Consider the following 25382-nt stretch of genomic DNA (forward strand, 5'->3'; position numbering starts at 1 on the left):
TGTCTGTCATTTTTTCACAGACAGTCAGGTTAACAAATTTTTGACATTTTTGTAAAAATAAGAGAGATATTAATTGAAATGTGTTAAAAACAAAATATGTGAACGGAAAACAAAAAGGAATGGATGATTTTTCGTTTATAATTTTACAACTGTTTTTGCAGTTGTCTGGACGCCTACGTCATACAGGCAAGTTTTGGGTTGTTGACAATCAATACATGTACTCAACAGTCATGTCATGTGTAAACGCAGGGTTAATCTCTCTCATCGTTCATTATTCAGATGCTGCCACATTAAGTATAGTACACATTGACAAGCAAAACTGACAGTCATCGAGGTCTATTTCGTGAATATCAAAGCCTAACTGAAAAATGTCTTTTGTAAACTCTAAATAATACTGTATATATTGTATTTCAAACGTTTTTAGCTAAATAAAAGTTTTTATTTGCCGGAAAATCGTCCTAAAAGTACGTTGACTGTCATTTTTGAATGATAGTGTGTACTCCCCTTTAGGTCTGTACGATAACCCAAAAGTTTGTACAAACTTTTACAAAATGCTGTTCGATAACAAACTTGGAAAGTAAAAGAGAGCGAATTTGACGAGAATTTTGGAGGGTTTTGTGACTGAGAACTTACAAGTTTTTGCAAGCAAAATTTTCCTTGTAAGAATTTGGAAGTTTGATCAGCTGACATAAGTTCGAATGTTGTGTGGCGGACTTTGCAATTCTTGGCAAAAAATAAACAAACATATGGTTATTAAAATAATTACAGGATAAAAATGAGAAGAGATAACTAAATAAATTATGGAAAACGACTTATTTTGTAAAGTAACTTATTTTGTAATATTGTGGTGATTGTTTTATTTCTAAGGTATCAATTCCCAGCAAAAAGTGGGATAAGGAAATATAATTATTTTTGTAGCAATGTATAATCAAATAATTTTCGTAAACAAACTTCGATTGGTAAATTAAATCTTATCCGCCAAACTTCTTGTTTGTCAAATCAGCTGACTTCTTGCAAGTTTTTGCAATTGTTAGGTTCGGGAGAGTAAAATTAGCGGAGAGAAGTTACTGAGAACTTGCTGAGTACTTTCAAGTACTTTCTACTTGCGAAGTTATCGAAAGGACCTATTTGCTCTGTTCCAGAACCTGCAAGAAGCTACTACTTTTTACTACGATAACATTTTTTTCTTTATGTTATCGAAAAAAATAGTAAAAATTAGTAGATTCTTGCAGTACTGGAACAGACCAATTGTTAACATATAAAATCAAATAAAACATAAATAAATATAACTATTACTTGGTTTACATTTAGTCCATATTTTTTTATTAGGCAATTTTCCTTGCGGCAATTGTGAGTTTGAAGGAGAGAGAGGTGAGGCATATTGTAACCCTTTGCCTCTCAACACCCTCTCCCACCTACAAACTGACAATTTTCGCAAGTAAAATTGCCTAATATAAATATGGACTTACGAAATCCACTCGATTTCAACTGTCAATTTCTTTGCGTATATTGGATTTCATTTGACGTTTCAACAATGGTATGTACAGTTTAAATCGACTGGATTTCTTAAGTGTAAACCAAGCATAATATTACTAAATAACGGCGAAAGAGAAAGATACGTGGAACTATTTCGGTCTCGGAACTGTTTGGAACGAAGGAAACGAAAAGAAAGAGAATGGTTCATTGAAGTACATCGGTGTCGGAACTATGGGACTATTTTAAAGAACTAGTTCTTTTTGGGAAATGGAACTAGAAAGATCGATCCGCCCGGGAAACTAGATTGTCCAACTCTAATTATCACACCTATACAATTTGTGTGAGAACTGGCAATATGATAATTTTAGAACTTTTTATATTTCTTGAAATTTCCCGATACTTATATCAACGAATTTTATGTACAAATTTATTTCTACATATTTTTGGAATGCCGTATTGTCTAGTGATTAGGATAGCTATGACGAATTCTTATTTTGAGCTAGATTAAATTATAGTTTTCTTTTGAAGTTTCACTGTGAAAAAGATCGTAATATTTATTTAACTCTCTCTCAATTTGCAAAAACATTTTTCTTTGTTATTTTCTTCTTTTAGCTGCACATGTTAGTGTATTTTAGTGAATGTGTGAAGATCTGTGTGTATGTGTGAAGTTCCCTTGTTTTTAAAGCTGAGAACTCCATTGTTCTTATTTTGATCTAAGACCATGCTCATTTTGAGGTTATGGTTGTAACACCACTACTGCCCCAAAATGAATGTGGTCTTATACCAAGTGCGATCAGTGTTTGGTTTTGTTTTAATTTTCTTTCTTTTTATAATTTTTTTAGAGTTTTTTTTCTTGTGTGTGTATATACCAAAGGGAATATCACCCAACGACAACAACAATAGACAATATGAACCGTATGAGAATTGTGGTAGCTTACCTGAAACAGCAATATCATACTTTGGCCAAATGTCTTAAAATTATACACAGCGTTTATGCCGCTCTTCTCTTTGACATGCATGAAGAAGGACATGCCAAAGATAGCAAAGATGAACATCACCAAGAACAGCAACAGACAAATGTTGAATAAGGCAGGCAATGACATGGCTAATGCGAACAGCAACGTCCGGATACCCTTAGCACCCTTGACTAAACGCAGGACACGACCCACTTTGGCCACTCTCACCACACGGAGCAGTGTCGGCGATACGAAATACTTCTCAATGATGTCGCTGAGTACAAGACCTAGATTGATTGATTTACACGTGGAGGAGTAGGAGGTTTGTTGTGGTAATTGTGGTTAAAAAAAGTTTACGTTTTATGGAAATATATGTTTTGTTGTTGTTTTAATTGAACATGGGGATAAGACAAGACACATAAGAGGGAGAGGGGAAAGGAGAGGATGTAGGAAGGGGTTAAATATATTTAAAAGACAGCAGATTGTTTTTTGTTTGTTTCAACTCTTAAAATAGCCTTCCGTTTCAAAATCTTTTTTTTTTTCTAAGACAACACAAACTTGTTGTTACATACAGTTGTTTGAGGGACACAAGGGGGGTTAGTTAACAATTAATATCAACAAAATCTTTTAACAAACACAAATTATTAACAATAACACAACATAAAGTTTTCAACATAATAAAGGCTTGGCTGGACTCGAGGTAAGGTTAGTTTGATTTTTTTTAGTCTATGTTCGTTAGCTGGGTTTTAGGCGGCTGCTTATTAGCGTAGCTTAGCGGAGCGCTTTTTTCAATGTGGCCTGGGCTTTAGGTTAGTAGGGGAGTTAGAAAGCTTTCACGGCTGCATGGTTTATACCTTCTAAACTCGAAAAAATATTAGTTAAATATTTTTCTTAAATATTTTTGGTTTTGTTAAGAAAAAAGCTATAGGAACAACAAACATTTATTAATACAAATAACAACAAATACAAATATTGAATACATAGATATATTTACATACATGAAAATAAAAGCACAATAAGTAAGAGATGAAGGAAATTTAAAAGCTTTTTATGTTGAACGAGAAATAGCGAGAGGAATGAAGTTATGAAAAATATTTTAAATGATTTGAAGTTAGTTTGAAAGGCTTTTAGAGCTGGTTATGGAAATGAGGAGTTATTTTCTTTATTTATTTTCAAAGAAACATTTTTCCTTGCATTGCAAGGAAAATCATTTCCATTTGTTTTATTTTTAATTCTTAGCAGTTTCTTTATTTGCGATAATTCGTAGCATATTTTGTTAGTAGCAAACATCCCCAACATTATCACTCCTCCTTTGCTGAATCCTGTTTTGTTTTTTTTTTTTTGATTTTTTTGCATAATTAATGTCGTAACATTATAATTTGGATCCATTTTATAAAATCTTGTGGTTAAATTTGGAAAATTTGCCTACATTGTAAATGTTTGTTGGGCAATTGAATTTGTTTTATCCAAAAACATAAACCTCAATATTTTGTTCATTGGTCAATTGGGTGAAATGCGTTTTATAGGTTTGTTGTTTTTTTGCAAATCTGAATTGGAATCATACACTTTCAGGGTGCAGAGGTTTATCTTTATCTAAAATTAATGGATTTTACTCAATCATCAAGTTTTCTAATTTTGTTTTGAATTGCAGATTTCATAACATCTAGAATATATGCAAAGGATTTCTATGAGTGATAAGTTTGGGAGACCATCCAAAAATTATATATTTGTAAATATTAAAAAGAGGGGGGTAGAGAGATTATTAGCGTCAACATTTATGGGCCAGCAGGAAAGGTTGGTTTTTGGGCTACAAAAAATAAATTTTACATTTTATTAATATATATTACAAGGAATGTACATAATTATGCCCTGCACCACAATTTCGGGGGGGCCAAAAATATTGAATTTCGATTGAATATCAAGCATTAGGAAGCAGATTCTTAACATCGCTGTTTAACACGAAATTTTATATGGAAATCCGGCAAATTTACAAAGACGATTAAACTAAACACGCAACTACTTTTTTTCATAAACAAATCCATCTTGAGCAAGAGCATCTGTAGATTATATCTACTTATAATAATGCACGGGGCTCTAAGGCAACCACATATGAAATTTCTGATATCATTTACTCCCGTACCCAAAAACTTACTAAACTTTTCTAATTTATAAAGAACAAATTGTAAGAAATTCAAATTAGAAGAGTCTTGCACGAAATTGAATTAATGCTTAACAGAAGGTGGAGTTAACACACTGGCGAATGTTCTTGACAACTTCTACATGAAATGCGATGTATCGGAAAAACAGTCAGCACACACTTGAAGGTGACGCTTTCAGTTTCCGCCCCAGCTACGACTTTTTATATTAATGGTATTTTTACTATTTTATAAAGTTGCCACATGTGGTAAGTCTGAGTTAAAGATGCAATTAAGACAGAAAATCCCTAAGCAATTATACGTTTTTGTAGATACAATGCTCGCCACATATGAGATGGCTCTTTCTGTGACCTCTACATAGATATCATGGAAGAGTTGGTCCATGCACGTAACGTACAGAGTGCATTTTTCACGATTTCGTTTGCACAGCATCAAAGTAGCCAGAGAAATCAAGACTCCATACTACATAGCTTCCAATTATTTTTGTTGGATGTGGGTGTGGGTGTGGGGTTAGAAGTATAGCAAAAATATTTCGTCTCCGATCCTCCAACGAAACCAAAGACGAACTGGCGAAATAAATATTCTTAGAATGCCTAGAAGAAAGTCATCTCCGGTGAACTTTTGCATAGGAAAATTCATCTCCGGTGAACTTTTGTATAGGAGAAGTCATCTCCGGTGAACTTTTGTATAGGAAAAGTCATCTTCGGTGAACTTTTGTACAGGAAAAGTCATCTCCGTTGAACTTTTGTATAGGAAAAGTCATCTTTGGTGAAATTTTGTAAAGGAAAATCATCTTCGCTGAACTTTTGTATAGGAAAAGTCATCTCCTCTATAGGAAAAATCATCTCCGGTGAACTTTTGTATAGGAGAATTCATCTCCTCTATAGCAAAAATCATCTCCGGTGAACTTTTGTATAGGAAAATTCATCTCCGGTTAACTTTTGTATAGGAAAAGTCATCTCCGGTGAACTTTTGTATAGGAAAAGTCATCTCCTGTGAACTTTTGTATAGGAAAAGTCATCTCCGGTGAACTTTTGTATAGGAAAAGTCATCTCCTCTATAGCAAAAATCATCTCCGGTGAACTTTTGTATAGGAAAAGTCATCTCCGGTGAAGTTTTGTATAGGAAAAGTCATCTTTGGTGAACTTTTGCATAGGAAAAGTCATCTCCGGTGAACCTTTGTATAGGAAAAGTCATCTCCGGTGAACTTTTGTATAGGAAATGTCATCTCCGGTGAACTTTTGTATAGGAAAAGTCATCTCCGGTGAACTTTTGTATAGGAAAAGTCGTCTCCGGTGAACTTTTGTATAGGAAAAGTCATCTTCGGTGAACTTTTGTATAGGAAAAGTCATCTCCGGTGAACTTTTGTATAGGAAAAGTCATCTTCGGTGAACTTTTGCATAGGAAAAGTCATCTCCGGTGAACTTTTGTATAGGAAAAGTCATCTCCGGTGAACTTTTGTATAGGAAAAATCATCTCCGGTGAACTTTTGTATAGGAAAAGTCTTCTCCTGTGAACTTTTGTATAGGAAAAAGTCATCTCCTCTATAGGAAAAATCATCTCCGGTGAACTTTTGTATAGGAAAAGTCATCTCCTGTGAACTTTTGTACAGGAAAAGTCATCTCCTGTGAACTTTTGTATAGGAAAAGTCATCTTCGGGGATCTTTTGTATAGGAAAAGTCATCTCCAGTGAACTTTTGTATAGGAAAAGTCATCTCCGGTGAACTTTTGTATAGGAAAAGTCATCTCCGGTGAACTTTTGTATATGAAAAGTCATCTTCGGTGAACTTTTGTATAGGAAAATTCATCTCCGGTGAACTTTTGCATAGGAAAAGTCATCTCCGGTGAACTTCTGCATAGGAAAAGTCATCTCCGGTGAACTTTTGCATAGGAAAAGTCATCTCCTCTATAGGAAATATCATCTCCTGTGAACTTTTGTATTGGAAAAGTCATCTCCGGTGAACTTTTGTATCTTCCCATGTAAAGATAATTTGTATTAGTTATTGTTCGTCGCCAGATGTTTCTGGTCGAGTGCGTAATCCTTCGGGATTCTATTCAAGCATCATCCTTGTTATGCTATAAAACATTTTTCTTAAGATGTGGTCAATCCACCTCCATTTCCTAGGTTTAATCTACTTTCGTTTGGGTTCCTGATTCGTTAAGTTCCACAGCATTATATTACTTATGGCATTGAACCAGGATATCCTGCATATAATCCTGAGGCATTTGTTTCACTGTCGTATAAAATAATCTCTTTTATACAGGCTTCGAATATTTTAAGCTTGGTTTTCCTGGATATTTGTGAGCTTCCCAATACACTTTGCAGTCCTCCGAATGTTACTTTTGCTTTGTTTAGCCTATTGATTATGGCCGTTTCTGCACCACCACTCCTTGTTTTAATGTTTCCTAGATAGCAGAAGCTATCGACGCAGTCAATCGCATGGCTGTACTGATTTTCTGTACTGGTGTCCAAGTCCAACATTGCGAGGCAGTTTCTGCAGGCCTTCTAAATTTAATTGCATTCTGGATATCTCATGAGAGAAAGGGTTGGCTTATCTTCCCGTTGTGAAGAACTGAGAGTTCTGCATGCTCATACATCGCTCTTAATACTCGGATTATTTTCTAGGGTACTCCCTCTCTGTTCAGTGCTGGCCATATGTCAGTTCGTCTAATGGTGTCGAAGGCTTTCTTGAAATCGATGAACAGTAGATGAATTTTTCACTTGCATTGCTGGCCCTCCTGTGATATCGTTGTTTAACTGCATCTTAAGGTTACATTCGATTTGGGAGACTATCTATTCGCCGGTGTAGCTTTCTCATGTTGTTCTGGCTAATTGCTTCCTCGGCTGTTTTTTGATCTGCAAGGAAGCAGCTTGTTTCACTTGTTTTGCTAGCTCTCGGTTGTTTTTCATCTTCTATAAAGCAGCCTTTTCACTTGTTTTGCTAGCTCTTCTGTGATATTGTTGTTGTTCAACTCCATCTTAAGGTTACCTTCGATTTGTGAAACTATCTATTCTCCGGTGTAGCATTCTCATGTTGTTCTGGCTAATTGCTTCCTAGGCTGTTTTTGATCTTCGATTTGTGAGACTATCTATTCTCCGGTGTAATGTTCTCATGTTGCTAATTGCTTCCTCTGGTGTATTTTGATCTTCTAGGAAACTGTTTTTTCACTTGTTTTGCTAGCTCTGCTGTAATATAGTTGTTGTTCAACTGCATCTTAAGGTTACCTCTTTGGTAAATTAGATTCCAAGTGTTGTCTTATATCCAATAAGCAAGGAACCAGGAAACCAATTCTGTTTCTGTTTTTTGGACTAAGTTCAATGTTTATGCCGCAACTTGGTGATATGTTGATGTATGGTGTTGGTTAATTGGTAAATTTCACCCGTGGCTAGGGTGTTAGCTAGCTGTGCTGTTTTGGAGTTGTTTTCGTCTTATGTGTCTTTCGTTTCTTCCTTGGCATTTCAATTTGATCATTATTTCGCCTATGATGAGCTCGAGGACACAATCAATGTCAGCTTCATTTTCTTCTTCTGACGTTTTATAGAGAGCTCGTCCTTCTTCTACTCTCGCATCTATCTGATTGCGAGTAATGTCGCTCGGTGATGTTCATGTGTATTTATGAATCTCCTTGTGCATTAAGATGGAGCCACCAATAACCAGTTGAAATGTTTCAAACAGTTCTATTATTGTTTTAAACTCCGCATCCATGATTTCCCTTTGTTGAAAGGGCTTTCGTGTTGTCGGCTCATAACACTGTACTATGGTGTTGCGTCTAACATTGCTCTTGATTCGAGCAATTATCAATGTTTGTAATGACCTCTTCGACATTATGATCCCAACTTCGCTTTCACTACCATTTCCTCTTCCACTGCTTTTACTCCATCTCATTTCTCTTGTGCAAGCCTGGAAGCGTCACGGAGAGTTCGTAAATTCCATTGAGCAAAGGGCGTCCTATTGCCATAAGATCAGTTGGTTGGACTGCCATCTATCGTTACCTAGAAATAACGTCTCCTTGAATTTGAATCTGTGCAGAGGTTGGGATCCTTGCTTATTTAGTGTTGCAATTTTCCTCTGGGTGGGGTATCCTATTGTTGTTGTTCGTTTGCCTCGTGTTCGTTTTGTTAAACGTTTGTAATCCAGCGAAGTATGTGGTAGGGCTGCCATATATTCCTGCGCAGAAACAACGACTCCTTGGATTTGAATCTGTGCAGTGGTTGAGGTCCTTGCTTAGTTAGAATTGTCACCTTCCTTTGGGTAGCGCTATCTCCTGTCATTCATATTTTGGGTATCCTATATCCATAAGATCTTGTTGTTGACAATGTTCACTATGCCTTGTGTTATTTTCGTTAACCGTTTGTATTCCAGCTATGTAAGATGATCGGTCTTTTGTAATCTGCAATAGGTGGTGGGGATGCCATCTATCGTTGCCTAGAAACAACGACTATTTGACTTTGTATCTGTACAGTGGTTGAGGTCCTTGCTTATTTAGTATTGTCATCTTCCTTTGGGGGCGCTATATCCAGCCATTCATATTTTGGGTATCCTATTGCCATAAGATCCTGTTGATGTTATTGTTCGCCGTGCCCTGTGTTAGTTTCGGAAATCGTTTTTATTCCAGCTGCCATCTATCGTTGCCTGGAAGCAATTCCTTATTGAATTTGACTTTGTGCAGTGGTTGGGGTCTTTGCTTATTTAATGTTGCCATTTTCTTCTGGGTGGCGCTATCTGCAGCCATTCATATTTTGGGTATCCTATTGCCATAAGATCCTGTTGTTGATGATGTTCGCTATGTCTTGTGTTATTTTCGTTAATCGTTTTTATTCCAGCAGTCATCTATCGTTACCTAGAAACAACGACTCCTTGAATTTGAATCTGTGCAGTGGTTGGGGTCCTTGCTTTTTTAGTCTTGCCATTTTTCCCTGGGTGGCGCTATCTCCTGTCATTCATATTTTGGTATATCCTCTTGTGTTAGTGTTGATGACGAGGGTGGTTTTTAGAATGTCAGGGGGCTTCGAATGATTCCATCTGAAGGGGTATGTAAGACTCTTCTTGTAAATATTCCAACACCACTTTGAAAGAATTTTCCTCCTGAGACATTCTGGTTTGTAGTCTGAAACACTATCCACTGAACTACTATGTCATAAATCTCTGACTAGACAGAAACCATATGTACACAGATACTAGACATGCGGTTATACGACTGTTGATCAAGTAATATTATAGTTGAATATAAAAAAATGATTGCATAGATTACACGGGACAAATAATATTGTGAGAAGGAATGATGCTGCCTAAGCTAAAAATTGTCTTGAATTTAACAAAAAGTTGGTAGTTCACGCAAAAACAGAGGAGGCACGCGCAGGGAACTTTGTTAAAAACAAAATTCCAACAACAACCTCACAGGCAACTGTGTTGATGTTCTTTTCAACTCACAGAATTCGATGAATTCTTAGTTGATACGTGCTGACATGTTGCAGAATATTTTGATTTTGGTGTTTCTTTGGAAAAGCCGAAAAGTGAGTGTGATTCCCATTCATATGGGAATACCAGACACTTAAAGAGTTCGGTTTTTTGCTAAAAAGGCATCATTTCAAAAACTGAAAAGCCAATTGATAATTCCCTTCGCCGGGATGAAATCATGGTAGCGATCAGTAAAATTTTGCAACACTGTCAGTTCGTTTTGAAAAACATTACTCTCTGTAATAGGGGGTAATAAATGAAGTTGAGCCATTGGGGGAATACTCCAACTCAATCAATCAAAGGAAGCCAAAACTTTAATTGAAATCATCTCAAGAAATAGTGTCAATTGTAGAAGTTCAAAAGATCGAGATACTTGGAAGCCTATCCTGAGTTCGAGTGTTAGTAGGAAAGTTACATAATGAGAAATTGTAATTTGGCCTTACGTCCCGAATAGTCGGCTTTCCTTTTGCACTTGCAATAAAATTTGTGGTCATTAAGCTCAACACCAACGAGAAAATTAATGAAAAATAACATTAAAATGATCTTTGCCTTAACAGGAAAACTTTCAAAATAAAAAACCGACTGGGATTTGAACTCACGTCCTCAAAAACATATGAAGCTGTTGTCACGACATGTTAGCGTTCAAAGTCAAAGACATAACTTCCAAAGGCTGCGTTAAAAAGCGTTTGTCGTGGAAGTCTTACAAATTGAAGGGACAAATATACGTCATTGTAAGAACGCATTGCATTTAAGAAGTAAAAGTTCGATGACAGAGAAGTCACTCCCACAGCCGATATGTCTGATGAGCTGTCTATTAACAGCGAAACTAGTCACAAAAATTGGTGGTTGTTCCTTTCCTTTTTCACTTGTAAAAAAATTTTCGGTCATTAAGCTCAACTCCAAACATTTTTATTTTCCTTTTGAGTACCTTTCCAGTGGTGTAGGGCATAAAATATTTAGTTGCATAATTTTTTTCTAGGGGATTTAGAAAGGGATATCTATCCTATGACTACAATTATGACTACTTTTGAGTTTACCACTAATTACGATTACTTTACTTTACGTTACGTTACAATTAATTACTTTACAAATAAAAAATGATTTCTTTCCACTTCTCTAATCATTTTCTCTAATGATTTTGTTATTGAAATTTCAATTATTTGATATTGTAGTCATATGACGAAAAAGATTTCATACTGCCCGTAGTCATCTGACTGCAAAAATCATCAGAGAATTGTTCTAATGATTAATGCGATGCTATATTGTATTGTTTACAGTGATGACTATTTGAATGGCTACGTTAGGTACGTCAAGCTACGTTACTTGTTGACTAAAAATAATTAAGGGGAGTTCACAAAACGTTCCTTGTATGCTTACAAAGGGAGAGAGAGGGAGGTTCTCACGCTAGTTATGGGATTTTTATACAGCTATAGCTTTCCTGCTGGCTGCCGTTGCTTGCGTTAATAATCGAAGAAAAACGAAAAAGCTTTAAAAGGTAATAGAAGAAAGAGTAAGATTTTAAAGAGAGTTAGAGAAAGTAAACCAAAAAATTAAAGCTTTTTAAGGTTAGATTAAAATAGAAAACAATAAATATTACTACATCAATTATCTTTCTTGTAACAAAAAACAAAATGTACACAAATCATAAAACACTTAAAGCATGCTTTTAAACAATAATTTTTTTTACGAATCTACACATCTATATGGTTTACAAATTACTTGACTCATTACTTCTAGTTTAGGTTAGAAGTTACTCGTTTCTAATCCATTATCATTACACTAAATGCACTCACATTTGCGTTGCGGTTTCAGTTACGTTTTTATAATGCTACTTTTTCGATAGGTGGTGGTAGGTAGGGAAAGAGAATTCTACAAAATGCTTACTATAAAACTACAAGAGTTCATAGTAAAGTACATAATATCATCTGGCAGTATGGACCAAAACCATTAAACAGATTCAAACTTTAATTGGCATGATTTAAAAAACAAGTAAGCACTTATGTATAGTGTGTGTAAATAAATATGGTATTGCGCAAATAAAGCAGCATTTATTTTCTTTTTTTTCTTTTGGGGGTTTTGACAAGTATAAACTTTCCCTGAAGGCCTGTTAAAATAATTATTTGATTTAACTCTTCGAGGATGGTGTTTCTAACACACTGCATACACATCGGACAAGGCTGACTTCAAAGAACGTTTATAGCTGTTAAGAAGCATCATGCCAAGTGAAAAGCTTACAGAGGCATGTAGTATAGTGCCCCCCAGAGCTGAGGTAGGCATATCATACATAACTCTGGTTGAATCGCAGTATCGGGTGAGGGACTATTTACAGAGTCCGCCACGAAGTAGCCATTTACATTGCGGTTTGTTGGTTTGCGAAAATCGCAAAGCGAAAGACACTACAAATAAAAGCCATAGGAAGCTTTTACTGTGTGGTTTCCAAGAGAGTTCGTTACGCACGCGCGTTGCTCATTAGTATATTTACAATAAAAGGGTTTTTAGCTTTAGAGACGCTGGAGCTTTTTTTTATTTTCGTATAGTAAGGCTTCTGTTATTCTTATTCTTGTTTGAAACTCTTTGGTTATTAATCTATTCGACATTATGGATATCACTTAGAGATCAAAGTGATTATTTTTTATGGATTCGTTTTTTTATAATTTTTTCTTTATTATAAGCTTTAAGCTAAAAAAGCTTTACCTAATAACTTTTTGTTATGTTTTTAGTGTACATTTTTGTGTTTATTTTTTGGAAGCTTGTTTTTTGTTTTTGTTGGTGTAGATTTGTTTTAAAAGGGTGTGGGAGTTAGGTGTGTCTTTAACTTTTTGGTGTATTTTACATTTAGTAAAAAAAAAATAAAAGCTTTTATTTTAAAGCTCGCGAAACTAAAAAAGTTTTTTAACAAGTAAAAACATTTAAGTAACATTTTATAAAACAAATAGAAAACGAAAACAAAAAACATTTAACACTGAAAACATAAACCCAGGTAAACTTGAAGAAAAGTTTACCAAAACATGGTTTTTATAAAGGAAACTAAAAAACTTGAAACGTTTTGTTTAAAAACAACAAAAGTGGATGGTAAAAGTAGATTTGGACTGTAGTAGTAGTTGTAGAGCTTTTTTATGTATTTTTTTAACCTGCCGTAGCTATTAGGCGCAATTTTGAGATTAAAGCCGGCAGCAGAATGTATTTTTGTACAAAAAAAGAACCTTCATTTCGTCATTGGGTTAATTTTCATTAAGCTTTATTTAAAAAAGTATAGCTTCCAAAAAATTAAGCAAATTTTTATTTCTTTTTCTTTGTTGCGTGGAAAACTAAACCCAGCTATGAAATGAAAGCTTTCTGCTGCCTTTTTGAATGTAGTAAAGCATATTTTAAGCCATCTTTTAGTTTATAGTTTTTCTTGTTGCGTAGAGTTGCCGTTTTCTTTCATTTTTTTATTTTCAGTTATTTGGAGTGTGGTATCCGATTTTAGTTAAGGAATTTGTATTTTTTTTTTTGGTAAAAAATTAAAAACTGTTTAGTAGTTATTCCTTTCCACTATTGTGCTTAGGTATAGTGTTGATTGCGGTAAATTAAATCAGTGATGTTCAACCATTTTGTTATTGAGGTTTTATGTATATCGTCGTTTCATATATGTTTTGTAGATTGTTAAACTAGTCTTGAATCCGTTAAGAGGAGTTTCTTGCCAAATTATTAAGGTAATTTTGTAATAAAATAGTGAAAGACTGGAAACTCCAAACCTATATAAGGAACACTTACATTTTTTTGTCTTGATAAAATTGACGCCTAATGTGGAACATTCTTCCAAAAAATATGATTGGAAACAGATGATTCCACTTAATGTTTAAAATTAATATAAAAATTTATGTATATGGCGTCCAAAAACAAACGGAGAATCTACCCTTTCCAAAGAATTAGAATGACAAAATATCCCATAAGTTTCAAATGTTTCGTGGTTCCAAGAACAAAACAAGAATTGATAGGTAAATATTTCGTTTTAAATATTAAGTTGCGCCAAACTTGGCACATTTTTCTATCAATAACTCAAAAATCGATGAGAGAAGTCTCCCTTGTCCCGTATGGGATGTTGTGGAACAATGTTTTTTTTTTTTTTTAACTCAAAAATCGATATCTGGTGTCCCGTTGTGAGATCATTTTAAAATTCTCCTGGTCCATTTTGGAATGTCCTGATCAGAAAGAGTGAAGTTAAATTGTTTACTTGGAACAGTTGGTGGCTTACGGGTACAAACACATACATACATACATGTATATGTGTACATATTATCCATTCATGAGATACAAAGATAGCAGCACAAAAATTGCATCTGCTATGATCATCGATGCAACTCTTAATGAAACCTGATTAATGGCACCCATGGAATTTTTCCGTATACATAAAATGGCGCCCAACGTTTAACATTCTTTTGGAAAAGAAGAAGAGAAATAAAAGCATTCCGTTTAATGGTTATAACTGTACCAAACATGTAGTATTCTTCATTCAATAATAAGTAATATCAGTAATACCTGGCATTCGTTTAAAACAAGCATGGTCACATATGGCACGGCGGTGCCGATGATTTTCGGCAATTTACACGCACACGACTCGAATGTTTTGATTTGTTATTGTTTTATAGCTTGCGTGAATACAAACTTACTAACACACTGTTATAAGTTGCCAATATTTTGAATATATTCACATTTTCTCCTTCTCTTTTTGGTCATGCCTGGTTTAAAATCAGCGCTATCCATACCACAACAACAACGCTATGAGTAGGAGAGAAAAGAAAATACATCAACAAAGCAAAAACAACAACAAAGCAGCACCCGTATAATACATACTGTCTTTGCAAAAAAGCCCAGCTCTGTTTGAAATAGTGTATAGACCATTTCCAAAGAATAAAAGTAGTGGAATTCCTTGAAACTACAATCCATTTAACCTAAAAAAATGGCGCCCAACGTATGCACGTTATGCAAAATCATTTTCGCTTCATTTTCTTTATTCGGTGTAAATTAATTTATAGGTCTATGTTAAGACCAATAAAACGCTATATATTTGAATTCTAGATCTAGAAGGAAACAAAAATAAACCACTTAAAAGTATAAAATGGCGCCCAACGTATTCACGATTTGCGAAATCATTCTTGCTTGATTTTATTTGATGTTTAAGCCCATATAAGGAACAAATTATAGATATAGACTTCTGAATCACTTGTGAAATTTTGGAAATGCCTTAAAATACTTCAAAAATCTTCATAAAACATCCGATTTATGACATAAAATAGAGATCCCAAAGAACAGTCTGGCGCTAAACCATACATATATTTTCACAACATCCCCGAAGGGACAAGGTAGACTTCTCTCATACCAATGAGTGCACGCCGAGTGCATATTAGCTCAATGATATGGACCTACTTTTTATAGTTGAGTCCGAACATCATGCCTTACGACACCAATTGTAGAAACGTTTTTCATGGCTGAAATGCGTGAGCCAACATTACTCTGAAGCGGTGGCAAATCCGGAAATTTTTACGTTCTGGTCAGGGATTGAACCGTAGACCTTTCGAGGGCAAGTCGGACGTGCTTACCACTGCAAGACGGTGGCTCCTAAACCATTAGAAGGTGATCATATTTTCCAACTAGGGTAGAATAAGCTATTCTGAAGTGCAAAATAGCATTAAAGCGGAATGCCCGAAGTCGATCTACACAAGGAAAATATGCTGTAAACCCTCCAGCCATATTTTGGGAAAGAATGGCCAAGAATCATTTGGCAGAGAGGGAAACATTCGGATACAATAGATATTAATACAAAATGGCCCACGAGTGAATTTCTCAAGGATAGCGGAATCGAGGCTACGAAGAAAATCTTGGTGATGAACATTAAGGCAAAAACTAAAACAAAACAAGCGCACATGAGAAAATGGATGCTCTCAAGAGGAGCAAAAGGGAAGAAAATTTTTACACAGCCAAGCAATTGGTCATAATGCAGTGTGTTCTTGTGTTGATCGAAGAAAAATTTTAAGGACCTTCTTTCCTGGATCTAACATCACTTCCCTGGAATAGAAGTGAGTAGAAATTGGAAAAAGGTGTTTTAAAATGTTAAGTTAGCTACCATCTTCAAGAGAAGAAAAGATCACTTCATATCAATATAGACATGGATTTTTCTGGCAAGGTAGCTATTGTAACTGGAGCCAGTTCAGGAATTGGAGCAGGCGCTGCGGTGCATTTTGCCGAATTGGGAGCTTTCTTAACCATAGTTGGACGAAATGTTGAGAAGCTACAGGATACCTTCAATAAATTAAGGCCATTAAAGGTCAGGAACCTCTACTGGTAAAGGCCGACATGACCAAAGAAGATGACGTAAAACGTATTGTCAACGAAACCATTGCGAAGTATGGTAAAATCGATGTACTTGTCAATAATTCCGGTGTTTTGGAAACCGGTACCATTGAAATACCAGCTTGGAACAATATGACAGTGTTATGAATACAAACATCAGAGCGGTTTATCAATTGACCATGTTGGCTGTTCCGGAATTGATAAAAACCAAAGGCAACACCGGTACCATTGAAAATACCAGCTTGGAACAATATGACAGTGTTATGAATACAAACATCAGAGCGGTTTATCAATTGACCATGTTGGCTGTTCTGGAATTGATAAAAACCAAAGGCAACATTGTTAATGTTTCAAGTGGTAATGACATTCGTTCTTTCCCCAGCGTACTATCCTACAATGTCTCAAAAGCAGCTGTTGACCAATTCACACGTTGCGTTGCCCTTGAATTATCAGCGAAGGTCGTTCGTTGTAATGCTGTCAACCCAGGTGTTATCATTACAGAAATTTACAAAAGAGGTGGCATGAATGAAGAAGCTCACGCAAAATTCTTGGAACAATCTTGTACGACGCATGCATTGGGACGTCCTGGCCAAGTAAATGAAGTGTCGGAAGTTTTGGCCAGTGATAAGGCTAGTTTTATAACTGGGGCCAGCTTGCCAGTTAAACTCAAGAGAAAATAGTTTCGAAATTGTAGAGCATGAAACAATTTGCCAATCCTATCTAAAAATTCGCATCGCTTCCATCCATAGTTTTTGGATAATTTTATTATGAAAATCATTCGAATTGTGTAAAGGACGTGATGTGAAAATCGTCACGAAAACAGTACATCCTTATGGATACATTCGTTCAAACAACACCTAGATAAAACATCACAAAAAATCAAATCTAGAAACATCATCCAGAAACTAGCAGGAACGAATTGGGGTGCCTTGAAAGAGTGCTCGAAAGTTGGCCGGCCCACTAGAGAATATGTGATGGGCTTGCAGTAACGATACACTCGAAGGAGTATTTGAATGGCTTCGAACATCTGCCTTGTCTCTGGTATACTCAACAGCCGAATACGGAGCCCCTGTGTGGCTCAACAGTTACCACGTAAAACGATTTGACAACCAACTAAACTCCACCATGAGACTGATAACAGGGACACTAAAATCAACACAGACAGAATGGCTATCAATGTTATCGAAAGTTCAACCTCCAAACTTAAGAAGAAAACATGCTCTTCTCCAGTAGTATAACAAAATTGCCGAAAATATTAGTATCCCTCTTAATCTAGATTTATCAACAGCATATGAATCCAGGCTGAAATCCAGAAAACCGCCTTTACTACTGGCTAATCAACTACACAGCGAAAAGTTCTATACACAGATTGCTCGGCTATTGCAGTGGAACTCCTCGGGTCGTAGCAGTCCTCTTTTCAACCCACAGAACAGAACAACTGAAGTCGATCTACCACGCAAACCTTGGTGTAATTTAAATCGCCTCCGCTCTTCCACAGGCCGAATTATGGAAAACGTACACAGATGCGGTCTTGCCGACGACGCCAGCTGTGTGTGCGAAGCCCAAATCCAGTCGATCGACCGCATAATTTACAACTGTCCGATGCTATCCTTTCCAGGAAATATTGAGGAAGTACAATCCCTTTCAATAGCCGCAATATCCTGGCTAAACACATTGAACCGGTAGATACATAAAATCAAAATTAACTCTGGAATACGCTAAATAAAAATGTTGGATTTGAGAAACACTGGCACCGTTTGTATGGTTGGCTGCGACAAGTTCCAACGAAATTTTGTTATGTGCATTCGTCGAAATTCAACGACACATAGCAGTGGGAAAAGGTTTGGTTTGTTTCGCAAACACTTTCGTCGGAGTGGTGTTAGGTTGCCAAAGAAAAACTTCTCATTGAAGTTTTTTCTATGTTTACCTTTATACTTCGAGCTGACGATTGATATTTGGGTATAAAAAGTTTCTTGTTGAAGAAGTTATTGAAAATAACTTCGGTGGAGAATATCCACAAACAAGAAACAAGGGAACTGATGAGATCCAGTGGCGTGGATTGAAACTAATCTTCCCTGCCTTACCCCTTGGCGAACAATGCCAAATTTTTCCACTAATAAATTAGTTATTTTAAAATAATAAAACAACAACCATGGGATTAAGCCAGACTATTTTGAAAAAAAAACAAAATTGTATTAGCTATCCCAATAAAAAAAGACGCCACCAATGTTCTAAAAAATAAAATAAATAAAAAATCATCTAAATTCCGAAGAAGGAGGCCACTGTATATAAAGTTTTCGAACTGCTAACTTAAAGATCGCAACGAAAACAGAATACTTTCACAACTTCCTTGGAACATTGTAAGACAGCCACAAAAAGAAATTCGAGACAAGCAGAATGTTCAAGAAAAGATAGTTCCGAAAAAAGTCCAAACAACGTTAGGGTTTCGTGATTTTGCTTGAATACTGCACGTTTTATCGGCATGGGACCTGAGAAAAACTTATAGCTGTGAAAATTCTCTACAAGACTGGCTTATGTAATTTTTCCTAGGTTAGATTTTTTTAGATGTATAAGTTTAAGTTGGGAAATTGCAGTCATGACATTGTTTTATAAGGAGACGATACAGAATTGAATTGAATTTGAATTGTACCAATTTCAACTTCTTTATCTCAAAAGTTGTAAAACCTACGAAAATATCATTAAGGTCAATCTTGTAGAGCTACAATATTTTTTATTCCCATTTTGATAGGACTTGCGGTTTCCAAGCAAAATCAGAAAACCCTAAACAACCCCTAAAAATGTCAACTTGAATCGCGATTTATTTAAAAAGCGCTCCGGCGATTTTTTTGTTTTTTGATTTTTCTCATCTAAGAACATTGTAGTTTCAGAATCCGCAAAAACTTCCCAGATGTAAGCACCTTCCATTCAAATTTGATTCAAGAGCACCGTGCTCTGGGATTAGTTTAAATAAAAATGTAAAAGAAGTTCGTTTGTATAAATTTTTTTATCTTACTCTTCAAATCTGTAAATACCTTAAATATTATCACAATAAAATGTTTATTATTATTGTTTTTTTATAATATACTTTTAAATTAAGTGAACTGTATAAAGCTACAAGAAGTGCAAATATATTTCGCATATTTTACAGTGCAATTATTTGTAATAATTTTTATTAATAAAACCTGCCTTGGACTTGTCTTTGAGCTACATATTTTTTATTAGAAGAATTGCCCTAAAATAAATCTAAAATGTTTCCGAAACCAAACAAATTTGGGTGAGTAGAAACTAGTTGGCATTTGATTGGCTGATACGTTGATTTTGACATTTCGGCCAGATTTTGTTTTGCAAGTTTTACCACTTTTCCGTTCTCGTACATTTTGAATAAATTTCTATGGTAAAGAAAATCTTTGCATTAAAAAAGAACGGGAACAGAACAAATACTTTTCTGTTTAATGTTTTTGAGGCTATCATCCAATATGCGTTTAAATATTTGGTGCCAATTTTGAAGATATTATGTGCGCTTAATACATATATCCTATACTACAAATATAAAAAATGGTATGTATATATGACAAAATAAATCAGAAACCAATTTCTAGAAATATTTATTCGGGGGAAATTTTAAATACGAATATAAATTTTTGTTAAAATTCTACCTAAATAGAGGAAGAATGTAAGAAATAAATTTAGATTGAAAGTTAATTACGAAGATAATATTAAAGTATAAATATAAGAAAATATATAGTGGTCTAGAAATGACCATAAATAGAGTGGTCTAATATTTTTGTCACTATATATTTGACTGAAGCAGTTCTGTATATTGATAGTATAAGCCTTTTGCTAAGGGACTCTAGTTTTACACTTATAAAATATATGTAGATACCTAAAATAAATAATTGTTTTCCGTTAATTTTACCTACACATTTTAAATATATAGCAGAAAGGTTCTAAACTAAAAAAGAAATACAAAGCCCAGGTCTTACCTATAAAGTATAAAAAATAGCTGCAACATACATATACATACATATGTATATATTTTTAATTTATTCTATGACTACAAGAAGAATTATATACTGAGATATATATTTTACGCAGATTTATATGAAGTTACACAAAACAACGTTTATATAATATACATAACTGAATGGAAAGACAGCGTTACATATTTAAATAGATATTACGAAGACACAAAAAAGGTTGAACATCATTGACTCAAAATACGCATTTAGGGGAGTTTTTTATAAATATAGACAAAAGAATAAAACTATTTTTTATATATTTTAATAAGCGTGGATGACTTCTTCTGTACACAAAAATTTCTAGGGGGATATTTTTAAAAATTAAATAAATAAATTTTACAGTAACATTTTTTACAATTATTATTATTAAATTTGTGTGTACACAAGTTTTATGATTATGTTGTATAGAAAAGTTTTAATGTAAAATTCTAACTAAAAATTAGTTTTATTAAAAAAATTTAGCGCTTTTAAATAAATTAAAATTATACAACGAACATGAATATATATTTTTAGACATAAACAAATTTTAAATAGGATGAAAATAGAAATTTTTTTAATTTTGCTTTTCAAATAATTTATATGAGATACAACAATGAGGCGAAAAGCAACATTTAAGGCTTATATAGGACCAGTTTTACAGTAATTTAATATATAATTTAATACGATACAATATTTAATTTAATAGTAAAGTTCAGCTTTGATAAATCTCTAAAGCACGGGATTAGATTTATAAAAACAGATTATGAACATTTCTACCAATGTGACCTGTAGTGTTTACCAGAAGCTCTACTAATCTCTATTTTACTTAGTTCATTTATCCCCCGAATTCTTTCTACACACATTGAATTGTATGTTTGCCATATTCTTACTAATAAATGTAGCTTCTTATAATGACGGCATTAGAATCAAATCAAAACAGGCATAGATAAAAAACTCTGAGATAAACGTTTTCTTACACTTATCTTTTCTTTTATCATCGACGCATCGCATCAAGATTTTGTGAGTTTTTCTAATTTAATATACACAAAAAAATATGTTTCTTTCTCAACAAATCGAATTATCTCTATTTACTACATGGCTTGGTATCTGCATAATGCACACTATGGTGTGCTGCGATTTATGGTTTAACATATTTTTGAATTCAGTCCAGTATTTCACTGTTTTGGAACTCATTGCTTTAATGACAATATGTCTCCATATAAAACATATTGGAACGCTAATATACCACCAGCAAAAAAGTGATATTTTATATGTTACCATCTTTATATTTCCCGTATATACCCCACCGTAAACACAGAGTGCATTAAATCCATTATATGTTGTATAAAAGGTACTACATAGACAGAACTCCTATATAACATTAAATTAATGTGGGACATAATCTATTATCTGTCCCCGTATGTACCATTTTGTATATAAAATGTCCCTACGACCACGGAGACCCATTAACCACCTACTATACACATAGATCTTCTATAAATCAACTCATTATATGGATCAACCCACAATCAAGGTGATGTCCCATATTCTACCACATGCCCCCATATATTACAGCCTATATATAAAATGTCAATATGGTGGTGGTGCATAATAAACTGCATACTACACTCATAGAAGTTCCATAAATCACCTCATTATATGGATCAACTCACAAAAAATTATGTCCCATATTCTACTACCTGTCCCCATATATACCAGTCTGTATAGAAAATATCCCTATAGCCATGTTGCCCTACAAACCACCTACTATACACATAGAACTTCGATAAATCACCTCATTATACGGATCAATTGATCACAATTAAAGTGATGTCCCCGTATAAATCATTCTATATATAAAATGTCACTGTGTCTATGGATCCTAATAAACCACCTACTACAGACATAGAACCCCCATATATCATCTACTTATGAATCAACCTACAATATCTGTCCCTGTATATACCATTCTATATATAAAATTTCACTATGGCTATGGAGCCTAATAAACCATCTACTACAGAAATAGAACCCCCATATATCACCTACTTATGAATCAACCTACAATATCTGTCCCCGTATATACCATTCTATATATAAAATGTCCCTCTGTCTATGGAGCCTAATAAACCACCTACTACAGACATAGAACCCCCATATATCACCTACTTATGAATCAACCTACAATATCTGTCCCCGTATATACCATTCTACATATATATAAAATGTCACTATGGTTATGTAGCCTAATAAATCACCTACTACAGACATAGAATCCCCATATATTACCTACTTATGAATCAACCTACAATATCTGTCCCCGAATATACCATTCTATATATAAAATGTCACTATGGCTATGGTGCCTAATAAACCACCTACTAGAAACATAGAACCCCCATATATCACCTACTTATGAATCAACCTACAATATCTGTCCCGTATATACCAATCTATATATAAAATTTCACTATGGCTATGGAGCCTAATAAACCACCTACTACCGACATAGAACACCCATATATCACCTACTTATGAATCAACCTACAATATCTGTCCCCGTATATACACATTCTATATATAAAATGTCACTCTGTCTATGGAGCCTAATAAACCACCTACTACAGACATAGAACCCCCATATATCACCTACTTATGGATCAACCTACAATATCTGTCCCCATATATACCATTCTATATATAAAAAGTCACTATGGCTATGGAGCCTAATAAACCACCTACTACAGACATAGAACCCCCATATATCACCTACTTATGCATCAACCTACAATATCTGTCCCCGTATATACCATTCTATACATAAAATGTCACTATGGCTATGGAGCCTAATAAACCATCTACTACAGACATAGAACCCCCATATATCACCTACTTATGAATCAACCTACAATATCTGTCCCCGTTTATACCATTCTATATAAAATGTCACTATGGCTATGGAGCCTAATAAACCACCTACTACAGACATAGAACCCCCATATATCACCTACTTATGCAATATCTGTCCCCGTATATACCATTCTATACATAAAATGTCACTATGGCTATGGAGCCTAATAAACCATCTACTACAGACATAGAACCCCCATATATCACCTACTTATGAATCAACCTACAATATCTGTCCCCGTTTATACCATTCTATATAAAATGTCACTATGGCTATGGAGCCTAATAAACCACCTACTACAGACATAGAACCCCCATATATCACCTACTTATGAATCAACCTACAATATCTGTCCCCGTGTATACCATTCTATATATAAAATGTCACAATGGCTATGGAGCCTAATAAACCACCTACTACAGACATAGAACCCCCATATATCACCTACTTATGAATCAACCTACAATATCTGTCCCCGTATATACCATTCTATATACCTACTATGTCGCCGTATTAACCGCTCTGTATATAAAACAACGTACTTTTTGTATCAACGAAATATGTACTGAATGTTTTTTAAGAAAATATGTCCCGAAGTCAAAAATAGAATGACAAAGAAAAAAGTAGAGTTATATCCCATATTGTAGCTACTATTTGTCCCGCAATATACTATACTGTATAGAAAACATAGAACCCTAATGTAAGCAAAGAACCCCATAAAAAATCCTCTTGTGTATCACACTGATGTGTGATATATCACCCACAATTAAAATCTTGGCCCGTATGTCTTCGTTTATACAATTCTGTATGTGAACTCCCATATTCTACCTACTATGTCGCCGTATTAACCGCTCAGTATATAAAACAACGTACTTTTTGGATCAACGAAATAAATACTGATTTTTTTTAAGGAAATTTTGTACTGCAGTCAAAAACAGTTCGAACCACATTGCATTTACAGGTATTAGTTTTTTAATTAATATTATTAGTTATCAGTATAAAAAAATTTTCAAAGCTTAGCAAAAATTTAAAAATCTCACTGATAAACTGGTCCTTAAGCTGTTGGTTTTGTTAATTTGGGATATATGAGGGGTGATGAAAGGCTAATAGGACAATTAGCAACAATGAAACACAAAAAAACAACACAACATTAAATAATATATTAAACAATAAACACAAATATATATGATTTTTTATTGGTTAATTTTTTTTCCAATACTTAAGCACAACATTAAGTTTTGTTACGAGGGGTAAAAGTTTGGTGTTACACTTAACAACATTTAGTTACAACACATACAAATAAAACTTAAGGCTCTATGAGGCCATCAAATTGCCCACACCACAAATGTAACAAAAACTCAGATGGTTGGGAGGGGAACAATTGAAAAAACTTCATATGCCTTAAGCCAAAATACTAAAAACAACATTTTTTTAATATACAAAAAACTCTTTAGTATCTTTGTTTCTATTTTTATGTGCGTGGAAAGGGTTTTAGGGGGTAGGACTGGGGAAATTTTAGTGTTTTACAACAAATATACAAATATAGAATTGTTTTTTTTTTTTCGAAAATACAACAATTAAACACAAATTAACATTTACTAGTTGAACGAATTGAATTTGAAGGCTGATTTTAGGTTGTTATTCTTAACTTTTTTTTCTTTGCTGACTGACTGCCTGTTGTGTTATTGAGTTTTTCTTTTTTTAATTCGTTTTTTTTTTTTTTTTGAAAGGTAGAAAGTCGGCTTTGTTGTTACTTACCTAAGATGGATAAAATGACAACTACTACATCAAATAAATTCCATGGCTCTTTGAAATAGTGATATCGTAAAGCGAATATTTTTAATAGACATTCGCCACTGAAAATAACTACGAATATCCCATTGAGTTTATCGAGGACATTATTGTATGCCTCGGATGCATCGTAACGATCGAGGGTCATGGTAAACATGTTTAAGCCAATAAACAACATAATGATTATATCGAATTTTTTATCTGTAACTATTTCAAATACTATTGCTTGTGGTCGCCACTGTAAGTAAAGATAAAGAAAAATAAATGGGTGGAAGAAAGAGAAAAATAAATCACATACACAA

At 34.4% G+C, this 25382-nt stretch overlaps 1 protein-coding gene and 1 pseudogene across 50 annotated transcripts in view; one reads left to right on the forward strand and one right to left on the reverse strand.

Annotated features, from left to right (window-relative positions):
* Nucleotides 1-25382, reverse strand: part of para (sodium voltage-gated channel paralytic) — a 329221-nt gene that overhangs the window by 14990 nt on the left and 288849 nt on the right. For 45 of the 50 annotated variants that reach the window (XM_073974080.1, XM_073974083.1, XM_073974066.1 and 42 more), the window contains 2 exons: nt 25048-25318; nt 2415-2719 (listed from right to left, as the gene is read on the reverse strand). In XM_073974080.1, the coding sequence (XP_073830181.1) occupies nt 2415-2719; nt 25048-25318 (576 nt within the window). Of the gene's footprint in view, nt 1-2414; nt 2720-24979; nt 25319-25382 lie in introns of those variants that run through there. The other 5 variants (XM_073974102.1, XM_073974100.1, XM_073974099.1 and 2 more) reach the window with 1 other exon arrangement.
* Nucleotides 16190-17171, forward strand: LOC141397602 (3-oxoacyl-[acyl-carrier-protein] reductase FabG-like; annotated as a pseudogene).

Source organism: Musca autumnalis, unplaced genomic scaffold (assembly GCF_047663935.1).
Source record: "Musca autumnalis isolate F117 unplaced genomic scaffold, ASM4766393v1 scaffold_3, whole genome shotgun sequence".
Taxonomy (NCBI): Eukaryota; Metazoa; Arthropoda; class Insecta; order Diptera; family Muscidae; genus Musca; species Musca autumnalis.